The sequence below is a fragment of the Saccopteryx bilineata genome, chromosome 6 (genome assembly GCF_036850765.1).
Source record: "Saccopteryx bilineata isolate mSacBil1 chromosome 6, mSacBil1_pri_phased_curated, whole genome shotgun sequence".
Taxonomy (NCBI): domain Eukaryota; kingdom Metazoa; phylum Chordata; class Mammalia; order Chiroptera; family Emballonuridae; genus Saccopteryx; species Saccopteryx bilineata.
The window spans coordinates 202792912-202807187 of record NC_089495.1 but is presented as its reverse complement, the minus strand read 5'-3'; the positions used below and the strand labels follow the sequence as shown (position 1 = coordinate 202807187).

Sequence of the window (14276 nt, the reverse complement as noted above, 5' to 3'; positions counted from 1 at the left end):
GGAAGAAGAAATGCATATTCAAGGTTCCAAAAGAAAGCTGGAAAGGCTGGAACACAGACAGCAAGGTGAAGAGTTGTACAAGGTAAGGTTGGATTAAAAAGGTAGAAGTCAACCCCACAAAGCCTGAGGTCATGATAAAGACTTTGGTCTTGACTCTATGAACAATAGCAAGCCATCACAGGAAGTTAAGCTGTGTGTATGGGTAGTATATTTTCATTTTGAAAAGATCACTCTGGCAAAATATTTGAAAACTGAATACTGCTATAAAAGAACTGTTGAATTGTTTAGGGCCTCCTAATCTCTGTTAGATGAAAAAAGAAATAAAAACTAAGGCTTAGCTGGTAGAAGGAAGCAACTGAAATTAGATATTCTTCAAAAGATAAATGAGTTCCTGGTCAGGATGCCGGTACAATTGGAGCCTGAGAGGCTGACAGCCAAAGTCACCAGGGGGATGAAGACCGAGGCTACAGATGCTGAAACATCAGGACCCAACCAAAGCCTCTATCCCTCTTTATCTTAAGGTATCACAATGCGAAGCACAGATCACGTAAATTATGTGACACTCTGAAACTTAGGAGAAGAGGAACAGACAAAGCAGCACAGGAAATCATGCTACACTCTGCTGTTGTTAAGATTTGGGTCCGGATGGGCACCTTCAATCTGAACAGAGAGAATCCCCAGCTCCCGAAGCTGCTGGTTGTTGCTCTGAGCAAGGATCCGTAGCCGTTCCGCCGCCTCCCGGGGGATGTTGAATGTCACACGCACACTGTTCCATGGCTCCACCTTCTGTACCTTTAACTTGCTGGATTCTTGGTTTTGAAAGAAAGAGAATAATATTAGTAATCTCTTAGCCACCAGAAGACATGAAACAAACAAAACAACAACAAAAAAGTAAAAGAACAAGGCAGGGCACCAGCTTGGAGTAGCTGAGAAGCTCAGGCTTTGGTGTTAGATAGACTTCAAATCTAATCCCAGCTTTACCACTTAGCATCTGGGTGACCATGAACAAGTTATTTAATCTATCTGAAAATTACCTTTCTTTTTTCTAAAACCATGAAAAAGCTACTTCATGAGATTGTGAGTGCTAACTAAGATAATATATGCCAAAACCCCAATGCAGGACCTGCTACCCCATGGAAACTGAATAAATGGAAAGCAGGACAAATAAATGGAAAGAGTAAGAAATATATGAGAGGACACAGGTTAAGTTTAAATTAATAGAATAATGTCTACTTCTGGGCTCAGCTCAATGTATGTGAACTGAGAAGTCTCCAATTTCAAGTGAAATTCTATAAAAATTCAATTGACAGATATGCCAGTTATAGAATACTAGGGAATCTGTAGCTTATTTAAAGAAACAGGGTTATGAAGGATATTAGTAATTTATAGGTAAAAAATTAAGCAATTTTAATTCTTCAAATGAAATATTTGAAATTATAATACTCATTTAAATATTCACTGAGCATCCCTGTTGGAAGATAATTATAAAGACAGGGAGAAAACATTTCTTCCATTGTCCAAAAATATTTCAGTTTAAGGAGGGCTTAAGTCTTGATTCTTTATGTCTCTGATTTTTAAATCTTTTCCTAAACAAAAGTAGAATTTCCACTGAAGCACACCAAACTGAGGGGGAAAAACAACATAAATCTGACAACCAAACTTCAGTTAGCATATGAAAACATTACATTTCAGCAAGTCTGAAAGTCAATGCAAACTTCAGGACATGTTTTTTAAAATAGACACAAAAACTAATTGAGGAGGTAATGTTGTTTGTAATTATATTTTACAGATGGAAAGCAAATCCCAGGTCCAGTTAGCAATATAAAAACTTTTTTTTTTTTTTTTAATATAAAAACTTTTAAAAAAAGATTTTATTTATTGAGTTTAGAGAGAGGAGAGAGAGAGAAAGTAGTAGTTGATTCTTATATGTGCCTTGACAGGACAGGCTCAGGGTTTCAAACCAGCAACCCCAGTATTCCAGGTCAATGCTCTATCCACTGCACCACCACAGGCTAGGCTTTGTCTGACACTGTTAAAAAAAAAGTTTTTTTATTGTGCCTGACCTGTGATGGCGCAGTGGATAAAGCACTGACCTGGAATGCTGAGGTCACTGTTTGAAGCCCTGGGCTTGCCTGGTCAAGGCACATATGACAAGCAATCAATGAATAACTAAAGTAAGCAACTATGAGTTGATACTTCTCATCCCCCTTCCTCTCCTCCTCTTTCTGTAAAATCAATATATATGATCATTAAAAACAAAGATTTAAAAAATAAACAAGTCCAGACAAAATAATTTTGCCTTCTGTTAAAACTCAGTTAAATTAAATATTTTTGTATTCAGTTATACATTCCAATACTAAAATGGTCATATAGTCATATCTATTCTCAAAATATGGAATATTCACAGAGGGGGAAGTGCCTACATGTTGCCTAAAGCCCCTACCAACTCCAAAACCATCATACATTGAAAGTTAACTTACCCAGACTGACCAGTGGGGATGCAGTGGACAGAGCGTTGACCTGGGACGCTGAGGTCCCAGGCTTGAAACTTGGAGGCAGCAGCTTGAGCGTGGGCTCATCTGGCTTGAGCGCAGGGTCACCGGCTTGAGTGTGGAATCATCGACATGATCCCAAGTCACTGGCTTGAGCTCAAAGGTCGCTGGCTTGAGCAAGGGGTCACTGGCTCAGCTTGAGCCCTGCCCCCCTCATCAAGGCATATATGAGAAGCAATCAATGAATAACTAAAGTGACACAACTATGAGTTGATACTTCTCATCTCTCTCTTCCTGTCTCTCTTGCTCAAAAAAAAAAAAAAAAGTTACCCAGACATAAAGTTCACTTGTTCTAATATGGAAAAAAGAGATCGCTTGCTAAGAACAGTAAGATAATATAATCACAGACATTTAGAAAAAAATAGACAATATTCAGTCCAAGTCCACTTTACAGGCAAGGAAACTGAAGCCCAGAAGGGGTAAGTAATTGGCTCAGGATCCTATGGCTACCTGGAAGCATCAGAGATGGCATTAAAATCCAGCTCTGAGCCCTGGCTGGTTGGCTCAGCGGTAGAGCGTCGGCCTAGCGTGCGGAGGACCGGGGTTCGATTCCCGGCCAGGGCACACAGGAGAAGCGCCCATTTGCTTCTCCACCCCTCCACCGCGCTTTCCCTCTCTGTCTCTCTCTTCCCCTCCCGCAGCCAAGGCTCCATTGGAGCAAAGATGGCCCGGGCGCTGGGGATGGCTCTGTGGCCTCTGCCCCAGGCGCTAGAGTGGCTCTGGTCGCAACATGGCGACGCTCAGGATGGGCAGAGCATCACCCCCTGGTGGGCAGAGCATCGCCTCATGGTGGGCATGCCGGGTGGATCCCGGTTGGGCGCATGCGGGAGTCTGTCTGACTGTCTCTCCCTGTTTCCAGCTTCAGAAAAATGCAAAAAAAAAAAAAAAAAAATCCAGCTCTGATTCTCAGGTCAATTTCCATGACACACCTCCAAACAGCAAAAGACTGGAAGCTTGGAATCCTGGTTCCACACAGTACAGATGCTATAGGGTTTCCTCCCAATCTGAGAGTACTGGAATCTTGTATGTGGTCTAGACAAATATCAAATATGCTTATGGTACTATCTACTTGTCATATGGTTACAGAAAAATTCCTGTCTATAATGTAGTTATATATTATAAAAAAATTTTCTTAATTGATTTAAAAGAGAGAAAGACAGGAAGGGAGAGGGAGGGAGGAAAGAGATGAGAAGTATCAACTCATAGTTGCTTCATTTTAGCTGTTCATTGATTGCTTTTCATATGTGTCTTGACTGGGGACTCAAGCTCAGCCAGTGAGCCCTTGCTCAAGCTAGCGACCTTGGGCTTCAAGCCAATGACTTTTGGGTTCAAGCCAGGAACCCTGGGGTCATGTCGACGATCCTGTGGCTCAAGTGACCTTGCACTCAAGCTGGAGACCTAAGGGTTTCGAACTGAGGACCTTAGTGTCCTGGGTCAACACTCTATCCACTGCGCCACCACCAGTCAGGCTTATCAAAAAAATTTTAACTTCCATCATATCTGAGAAGATCTGACTTAAATACTTTTTGCACCAAGAATATAATCTGATAAAGCATAAGACTGGGTTTGGTAATTTATTTAAAAGCCATAAATAAACTGACTCAACAATTTGAAAACAAGGGGGGAAATGTGGGTAATTAAGAACAATGAACAATTCCAGGCCCAACTGGGTCCTTATAATATGATATGACTGTGATTATAGTGACAATGATAGTGATAACTGCAACTTTAACACATCAAGTTCTCTAATACTATATGCTAAATAATCCATAACTATAAAATGTCTTATATAACACAGTAAAAAAGTCCTTGAAAAAAACAGCAGCAGCTTCTCTCCTGATATCAAATCTCAAAGAAAATAAAAAGCCAAACCTAAAAAAACTAATGAGCACTTGATCAAATCAAGATTTGGTATAGAAGCATAAAACCTAGGCTTTGCACTATGTCTGAAGGGATTAGATAATTGTGCTAACCAGAAAAGATGGAGGACATGTAAACCAAGGTTCAAAAACACAAATGCCCACAAGATCAAAGCCGTAACGTAAGTGTGTGCAGAGACCGGACGGGAACTGCAGTGAGGTAAGGGCCTGCCCTCAGTGAAAGCTGCTTTTCAGCACTATTGGGGACAGAGGGAGAGCTCAATGTTATCAGAGCTTTCCATTTTTAAAGATAAACCCCAAATATGAATTTTTATGTAAAATATTTAAATTTTCAAAGCACTAGCAATAAAATTCAAACATAAAAAAAAAAAAAAATGAAAGGGCCATAACACATAGCTGATGGCTGGATCAAGCAATCTGTTGATTAGAAACCTCTGATTGAAATTTCAAGTATAGTTTAAGTAGAACCATGGAGTAAAAGATTTTTGTAAGCTTTAAGAAGCCTTAAAGATCCAGTCTACCCTCTTTATTTTACAGTTAAGGACACTAAAGACCAGAGAGTTAAAAACAATAAATATATTTTGGTTACGAGAATTACTCCTATCTACTAGAGCAGATTATTTAAGTATTACTATGTTGAGTTCCTCCATGTACTTAAAAGAAACATAATAATATTTCTATAAAGAAAAAAAATCCTAAAATTCCAACTTTGTAATTAAAATCAGTCTCTCAAACCAGTACAGCAAAATTTTTGTTTGTAAAACTCAAGATAACCATAAAAGAGCAAACACTTAGAAGGAAAAAAAATAATTAAAGCAAATTACCCATGTGTAACAAACTGGGCACATTCTCCAATATTGTGTCTAATTTCCATTTGAAGTCTTTATCATCTATATTTCCTTTGAAGGCCACGAAGATTGTGGAATCCTCCAAAATACTATCACTTTTTGTGTCATCATCTTCTAATCCAGAGTCAAAATCCATCTCTGAGTCTTCCACTGATGATGAACACAAGGAAGTATAGATATCTTCTAAGTTTGGAAGGTCATCCAAAACCATGGTGAATATTATTCCAGAAGCATGTGCCAAGTGGACAATAAGAAAACCTTTGAAAAGAGAAGACAGAAAAAGCATTGCAATGCATAATTATACAATCAGATATTTAAAATACAGTTAAGTTGTTACGATGTGCCTCTTGGGAGGGCTGTGGACTTCCCGAGAAAAAAGAGATTAACCAAAGCTCTTAACCCCAGAAGACAAGGTACTCAAACATAGTGCATTTTGGCGTCATTAAATGTGCCGATGTCTCCAATACCTGGCTGAAGGACTATCTTGTCTTTTGACACAACAGTAGATGATGAAGAAAACAGTTTTTTACTTGCTACGTAATGTTGGTAGCGTCATTCTATTGCCTGGAATTAAGCTGAGCCATAGCTACTCTCTCATATAAGGTTTCACTCACCAAAATGTCTTTCTTAATTTTTATCATTTATCCAGGTGATCTTCTACATCCAAACAAGCTGGCATTTTTAGGGCCTGTATTTCAAGCTAGCAGCCAAATAAAAATTCTAAAAAAAAAAAAAGGAAGTCACAATATTATATAGGAATTACACAGATCATCTATTTTTGCAACAGAAGTTCATGCAAATACCACAAGTTATCAAGTCAACTTAGACATCTCCAGACAATGTTAAAATAGGGTTTTCTTTAAGTCTACAAAAAGTATTTTTTCTGAGACCTTGAACCACTCATCAGTAAGCATTCAGAATACAGAATCAACGCAGGGACATACACCAGTTTCATTTAAGAATCATGAAACTGGGACCCTAAACATTACAGCCCATGATATACCTTCATTTTTAAATCTGTCAAATTAAAATAAATTAACACCATGCCTCACTGCTTATAGAACTTAGTGCCCAAACCAAAATATGCTGTGTACAAACTAAATAAGAGATGTCAACCTGAGGTTGCTCGTTTGAAAACCCGGGCTTGCCTGGTCAAGGCACATCTATGAGTTGATGCTTCCTGCTCCTCCCTGCCTTCTCTCTCTCTTCTCCTCTAAAATCAATAAATAAAACCTAAAAACAAAACAAAACACACTTCTTTTAACATCATTTCAAAATTCATGTTTAAGCTTCATAAAGTGTAGGTTTAAGTTCTTTCCTATTTTACCTATAGTTTTATATATTTTACTCATTAAATTTTCAGTTTAAGTTCTAAAATGTTCTTTATTATACACACAGGGATTATGCCTAGAAAGTACATAATATTGGCATGCTTCAGAAAAAATTTCCCACTTAATATCTATATACAATGTCTTTAACTTGACTGTCATAGTTTTACATAATTGATAAATATTGATTTTATAATCTCAAAATTTTACATGAGTAAATGCACTATATATTAATAAATAATTATTAGAGGAAAAACTATTCCTTAATTATTTTTTAACTCAAGAAAAGGCCATTTTTGGCCCTGGCCAGTTTGCTCAGTGGTAGAGCATCAGCCCAGCATGTGGATGTCCCAGGTTAAATTCTCAGTCAGGACACACAGGAGAAGAGACCATCTGCTTCTCCACCCCTTCTTTATCCCTTTCTCTCTCTTTTCCCCTCCTGCAGCCATGGCTCGATTGGTTAGAGCGCATCAGCCCCTGGGCACTGAGGATGGATCTGTGGAACCTCCAGCTGAGGTGCTAAAAATATATAACTCAGTTGTGAGCATGGCCCCAGATGGGCAGAGCACGGGCCCCAGACGGGGGTTGCTGGGTAGGTCCCAGTCAGGGCACATGCAGCAGTCTCTCTATCTCCCATCCTCTCACTTGGAAAAGAAGGGCGGGGGGGGGGGGGGGGAAGGCCATTCTTAAGTTTCCATGGAATGTTAATAAAAATTAACCTTCAGGAAAGGCCATAAAGAAAATTTCAATACATCCAAAAAGTAACAACAATAAGATAGGCCAAATACTCTGTTGACCATGCACTAAAATTATAAATTTAAAATAAAATAAAATAAAAAACAAAGGCCTTTCCACCTAAAACAACAACAAAATCTTGGACTTGGGTTAAAAATGAAATAAAAATTGCAAAATTTCTAGAAAAGGAAAATACTACATATTGGAACCTAAAGAATACAACCAAATCAGTAAAGAAGAAAAGTCATAGGCATAAATACCTTTATCAGAACAAACAAAGAATTAAACATCTGACTCAAATGGTTAGGGAAAAAACTGATAATGTGAACTGAAAGCAAAATGAAGGAATTAATACAAACGAAAGCTGAAATTAATCAGAAAGTAAAAAAACATTAGCAAAACTGACAAATAAATCCAAAAATTGGTACATTGGGAGAAAAATCAGTAAAATATTTAAACCACTACTTAATCTAGTGAGTAAAAAAGGAAGACAATCCAAATATATAAAGTAAGATAGCCACAGACACAAAGGAAATTAAAAGGAACACAGAGACTCTTGCTCAGGCTTTTGCTCAAACCTATGTCAGTGATTTTCAACCGGTGTGTCACAGGAGGCACACTGGTGTGCTGCAAGAATTTTTAAAACATGTAATACCTAACTAGTTAGGGGCACTGACCTCTTTTCCTTCAGACTGTCAAATTTAAAAAATGACAACAGCTAACACAACAATAGACATCTTGTGTGAATGAATCAATTATACTTTTTTTTTCCAGATTAGCAAAATATATATATTTTGGTGCACCACAAAATTTTACTAATTAGTTGATGTGTATCATGATACAAAAAAGAGGAAAATCTCTGGTCTATGTAAATATAATAATGCCCCCAAAAGTACCATGTACAGAATGAATGGAAACACTATTAACCTTGTAGAGAAGAGATAAGTCTAATGATCTGAAACTGTTCCAGAGTATATAAAAAGAAAGAAAACTTCCCAATTTTCTTGTGAAGCAAATATAACATGAGTATCTAAAACTGATACAGCCTGACCAGGCAGCAGTGGAGAGAGCGTCAGCCTGGGATGCTGAGGACCCAGGTCGAAGCCCCGAGGTTCGCTGGCTTGAGCGCAGGCTCATTAGCTTGAGCTCAAAGGTCACTGGATTGAAGCCCAAGGTCGCTGGCTTGAGCAAGGGGTCACTGGCTCAGCTGGAACCCCATGGTCAAGGCACAGATGAGAAAACAATCAATGAACAACTAAGATGCTGCAATGACGAATTGATGCTTCTCATCTCTCTCCTTTCCTGTCTGCCTGTCCCTATCTGTCCCTCTCTCGATGTCTTTCTCTCTCTCTCAAAAAAAGAGATGATACAAACTGCAGTATGGTGTCAGATGGGCACTAAATTTACCAGGGCTATCACTTCACAAGTTATATAAATGTCTAATTACTGTGTTGTACATCTGAAACTAATATAACAGTGTATGTCAATTGTAATTGAAAAAAAAAGGCCACAAAGAAATAGCACACCTACTATAATGGTTAAAATTTAAAAGAATGACAATATCAAATGTTGACAAGGATGTAGAACAACTAGAACTCTCATACTGGTGGGAACATTAAAAGGTACATACAATCTGGTAGTGTCTCATAAAGTTAAGTATATACTTATCATAGGATCCAGCAATCTCACCTCTAGGTTTTTACCCCAAATAAATGAAAACAGGTCTACATAAAGACTTGCCTATGAAAGTTAATAACAACTCTATTTATCATAGATTCAAACTGAAAGCAAACCAGAAATAACCCAAATGCCCATCAATTAGTAAATGGATAAAATATAGTATATCCCTACTATATTTGGAATACTGCCTATAGAGGTCAGGAATGCTGTTAAATGTCCTACAATGCATAGAGCAATCTCCAAAAAAAGAATTATCCAGACCAAAATGTCCATATTGTCAAAGTTGAAAATAAACTGTTGAAGCTAAGTGAAAGGTACATGAGGGTTTCAAGATAGTCTTCTGGTTTTGTATCTCTCTCAATTTCTATAACAAAATGCTTTTTAAAATACATATCTAGGCCCTGGCCGGTTGGCTCAGTGGTAGAGCGTCGGCCTGGCGTGCAGGAGTCTCGGGTTCGATTCCCGGCCAGGGCACACAGGAGAAGCGCCCATCTGCTTCTCCACCCCTCCCCCTCTCCTTCCTCTCTGTCTCTCTCTTCCCCTCCCGCAGCCAAGGCTCCATTGGAGCAAAGATGGCCCGGGCGCTGGGGATGGCTCTGTGGCCTCTGCCTCAGGCACTAGAATGGCTCTGGATGCAACAGAGCGACGCCCCAAAGGGGCAGAGCAACGCCCCCTGGTGGGCATGCCGGGTGGATCCCGGTCGGGCGCATGCGGGAGTCTGTCTGACTGCCTCCCTGTTTCCAGCTTTGGAAAAATGAAAAAAAAAAAATTAAATTAAATTAAATACATATCTAGCCCTGGCCATGTGATTCAGTTGGTTAGAGCTTCGTCCTGAAGCACAGAGGTTGCTAGTTCAATCCCTGGTCAGGGCACACACAGAAACAGATTGATGTTACTGTCTCTCTCTCTTTTCCTCCTTCTAAAAATCAATAAAATAAACATTAAAAAATATGTATCTATTCAAACTTTTGCCCTGGCCGGTTGGCTCAGCGATAGAGCGTCGGCCTAGCGTGCGGAGGACCCGGGTTCGATTCCCGGCCAGGGCACACAGGAGAAGCGCCCATTTGAAAAAACCAAATCATTCTGCACATATAACTCCTTCTTTGTGTCTTCTGCCCAAAATTACATTTGCAAAATTCAAAAAAATATATATATGTATCTAGCCTGACCTGTGGTGGCGCAGTGGATAAAGTGTCGACCTGGAATGCTGAGGTCGCTGGTTCGAAACCCTGGGCTTGCCTGGTAAAGGCACATATGGGAGTTGATGCTTCCTGCTCCTCCCCTCTTCTCTCTCTCTCTCTCTCTCTCTCCTTCTCTCTCTTTCTCTCTCTCTCTCCAATAAAAATGAATAAATAAAATCTAAAATAAAAAAAATATGTATCTAAACAATACCCAATTCAGGAAGTTCTTCACTGAATCTCTCAAAAACAGTACTACTCAAGATTAAAATCTTTTTGTGGGAATGACCTTTATGTCTCTTTTCTTGAAGGGGAGAGAGGCTAATGTGAAAGGTAGAGAGAAGACACAGTTTGATAGAGGGAAGGTAAGGAAAATTTCACATCCTCCCCTCCTCCCCACCCCTCTCTATGTCCTATCTAGTCCCAGCCTGGCACTAAGCCATGCCTTCTACGGTAGACAAACTTCTTAGATGAACACCAATTATTCCAGCCTCCTAGTATTCACCCCTTGCGTAATATCCTCTCTCGGAGTGTGGGCTGGCCTAGTGACTTGCTTCTAACCTATAGAGCAGTGGAAGTCAACCTGGTCCCTACCACCCACTAGTGGGCGTTCCAGCTTTCATGGTGGGCGGTAGCGGAACAACCAAAGTATAAATAAAAAGATAGATTTAACTATAGTAAGTTGTTTTTTAAAGATTGATTCTGCCAAACTTAGCAAAAATCCAACATAAAAGTACTTGGTAAGTAATTATTATTATATGCTTTAACTTGCTGTAACTCTGCTTTATAAATTTTATAAAGTAAAGTTACTTTCCTACTTTATAAATCACCATTACTGTGGAACCGGTGGGCGGTTAGAAAATTTTACTACTAACAGAGATACAAAAGTGGGCGGTAGGTATAAAAAGGTTGACTATCCCTGCTATAGAGTATGGCAAAGATGATGGGATGTCACTTCCATGATTAGGTTATAAAAGATTACGACTTCTATCTCCCTAGGAGACTCCCTATTGCCTTCCAGCATGCCATGCTGAAGAGGCCACACGACAAGGCACAGAGAGCAACCTGCAGCTAAGAGCCAGTGAGAAATCAAGATCCACTAGAGCAGCGGTTCTCAACCTGTGTTTTTTCAATATGTATTTTCCGATGGCTTTAGGCAACCCCTGTGTTTCGGTCGTTCGACCCCCGCCGGGGTCGCGACCCACAGGTTGAGAACCGCTGCTCTAGAGACTGACAGGTTCATTCACTCATTCAACAAATTATTTAAGCCTGACCAGGGAGTGGCGCAGTGGATAGAGCATCAGACTGGGATGCAGAGGACCCAAGGTTGCTGGCTCGAGCAAGGGGTCACTTGCTCTGCTGTAGCACATATGAGAAAGCAATCAATGAACAACTAAGGTGTCGCTACAAAAAACTAATGATTGATGCTTCTCATCTCTCTCCGTTCCTATCTGTCTGTCCCTCCCTATCTATCCCTCTCTCTGACTCTCTCTCTGTCTCTGTAAAAAAAAAAAAAATTATTTAAGCATATAATACATATAATATATGCCAGGTATTATTCTAAATGCTAAAGATATCATGGTGAAGAAAATACAGACATGGTCGTTGCTTTTAAGGAGTTTACATTCTAGTAAAAACTTGGGTTTTAAAGCACAGGATTCTTAAATCAAAATATTTATCCCCTTATTTATATGTTTATCTAAATATTTATGAAAAAAAAGTTACAAGTTGCATAGTGGCCAGATCTACAACTAGAGTAGGAGTCTCAAACTTGTCTGCACTCTAGAATCACCTAAAATTCTAAAGCTCAGGCCAATTAAATAAAATCCCAATTGGGGTGGAGGAGGGGGGAGACAAAGGTATCAGTAGTTTGCCAAGCTCCATAGGTGACTTGAAATGTGAAGACAAATTTGGGAAATCACTGAGTTAGAGTTTCTATTTCTGATTAATGATATAGTTCATTTATGGTGATGACAGAAGTAGATGAGTGAAAAGTAAAACTCAAAACCAACTATAAAAAGAACCCAAACCCAACTAGCCTGAACTGGCGCAGTGATAAGAGCACCAGGCTCAAAACCCCAAGGTCACCAGCTTGAGTCAGGCTCATCTGGCTTGAGCACAGGCTCACCAGCTTGAGTGCGGGGGTCATTGGCTTGAGTGTGGGATCATAGACATGAGACCCCATGGTGGCTGGCTTGAAGTCCAAGGTCACTGGCTTGAGCCCAAAGTCACTGGCTTGAGCAAGGCGTCACTGGCTTGGCTAGAGCCCCCTCCCCCTCAATCAAGGCACATATGAGAAAGCAATCAATGAACAACTAAGGTGACACAACTGAGTTGATGCTTCTCATCTCTCCTTTCCTGTCCGTCTGTCCCTGACTGCTGTCTATCACTCCTTCTCTCTCCTGTGCTAAAAACAAAAACCTAAATATATATACTTGCCCATTTCTGAATCAGAAATTCGCAAGATAGCTTTGATTATTTTTATTTTTTTATTTTTCTGAAGCTGGAAACGGGGAGAGACAGTCAGACTCCCGCATGCGCCCGACCGGGATCCACCCGGCACGCCCACCAGGGGGCGACGCTCTGCCCACCAGGGGGCGATGCTCTGCCCCTCCAGGGCGTCGCTCTGTTGCGACCAGAGCCACTCTAGCGCCTGGAGCAGAGGCCAAGGAGCCATCCCCAGCGGGCCATCTTTGCTCCAATGGAGCCTCGCTGCAGGAGGGGAAGAGAGAGACAGAGAGGAAGGAGAGGGGGAGGGGTGGAGAAGAGATGGGCGCTTCTCCTGTGTGCCCTGGCCGGGAATCGAACCCGGGACTTCTGCACACCAGGCCGACGCTCTACCACTGAGCCAACCGGCCAGGGCCTAGCTTTGATTTTTTTTGCAATGTTATGCATTCTGAGAACAACATAAAGAGAATCAAATAAATAATTATTTTCCTTTTTGGATTTATCCATGACTGCAATCCTCTCCAGAATCATGGACAACTAATATATTCACCTTTTCATCTTGGTACTTTCTATGAAACCAATAAAGAATTCTTCCATATTACATACAGCTGTATTTCCATCAGAACTGATACTCCAACTGCTTTGCTACATGCAGACCTTAACTCAGTCACTTTGGGTCTAATCCACAGGCCCAATGCAGCTTCCCAAAGTAAAACACTCTACAAACATTCAGATAAAAACGTCTTCTTTTCTAAAAAGTAAAGTCTATTTCTTTGTTGAAGTAGAAACTGTTTTTTATAAATCAAACTGGCGTTTGTATTCATAGAATCAACAGACCTGTGTAAGAACTCTGACCACTCTCAGAAAAGATAGAGGTTCAGTAGGACCCCTCTCCATTCTATCCAGGACCTAGACAGAAAGACAAAAGGGCAAAGAGGAAGAGAGACATCAGAAGAAAAAGACTAAAAATATAAGTCCAATATATCTCTTCAAAGTAAAATTTTTATGACTGCTCAAATTCATTCTCTCTACTACTGTTTCTGCTAATTTCATTCTAAAAAGTTGTAAACACATGAGATTATCTACAGTTTCAAGTCCAGGGTTTTTATTTGTTTGTTTTTAACAAGAAAAGCCTATCATAATCACCAAGGATGCTTTTCAAAATACATTAATAGTGACTACACTAAGGTGCTCATTTTATAATTCAATATCCTCATGATTTGTACATTTTGCATTATGCAAGTCTTGCTGCAATTAACAAATACTAAACAAAAACCAATACATTTGTCCTGGGGAGAACCCATGAAGGATTCTAATTAAGTAGGGAGCAGAAACAGAGCCCCATAGAGGTTACATGATTTGCCCTACGTCACATAATGTAGTTAGTTACAAACTTAAGTTTTTGTTGTCGCTTTCCTACTCTTTCTGTTGCAAAACTGTAAATATGCTGATTATACCTTTTAACTGAACATTTACTTATACTCTGAAATAAATTTATTACAGATGACAACTGTAAAAAACAAACAAGCAAACAAATGTGAAACACAGATGTCCTGGGTTCACAACTGTGCACCACCTCCACTGCTGTACCATTCATCTAAGGAAGTGAAAAAAAGCCAAAGCCCAC

At 39.8% G+C, this 14276-nt stretch overlaps 1 protein-coding gene across 13 annotated transcripts in view; it reads right to left on the bottom strand.

Moving 5' to 3' along the window:
* NCOA6 (nuclear receptor coactivator 6) overlaps window positions 1-14276 on the bottom strand; it is an 82303-nt gene that overhangs the window by 56225 nt on the left and 11802 nt on the right. For 9 of the 13 annotated variants that reach the window (XM_066234587.1, XM_066234594.1, XM_066234599.1 and 6 more), the window contains exons 2-4: window positions 5895-6000; window positions 5257-5538; window positions 654-809 (exon numbers count right to left, since the gene is read on the bottom strand). In XM_066234587.1, the coding sequence (XP_066090684.1) occupies window positions 654-809; window positions 5257-5491 (391 nt within the window). In that variant the 5' untranslated portion in view covers window positions 5492-5538; window positions 5895-6000. Of the gene's footprint in view, window positions 1-653; window positions 810-5256; window positions 5539-5894; window positions 6001-6396; window positions 6490-13486; window positions 13559-14276 lie in introns of those variants that run through there. The other 4 variants (XM_066234588.1, XM_066234589.1, XM_066234590.1 and 1 more) reach the window with 2 other exon arrangements.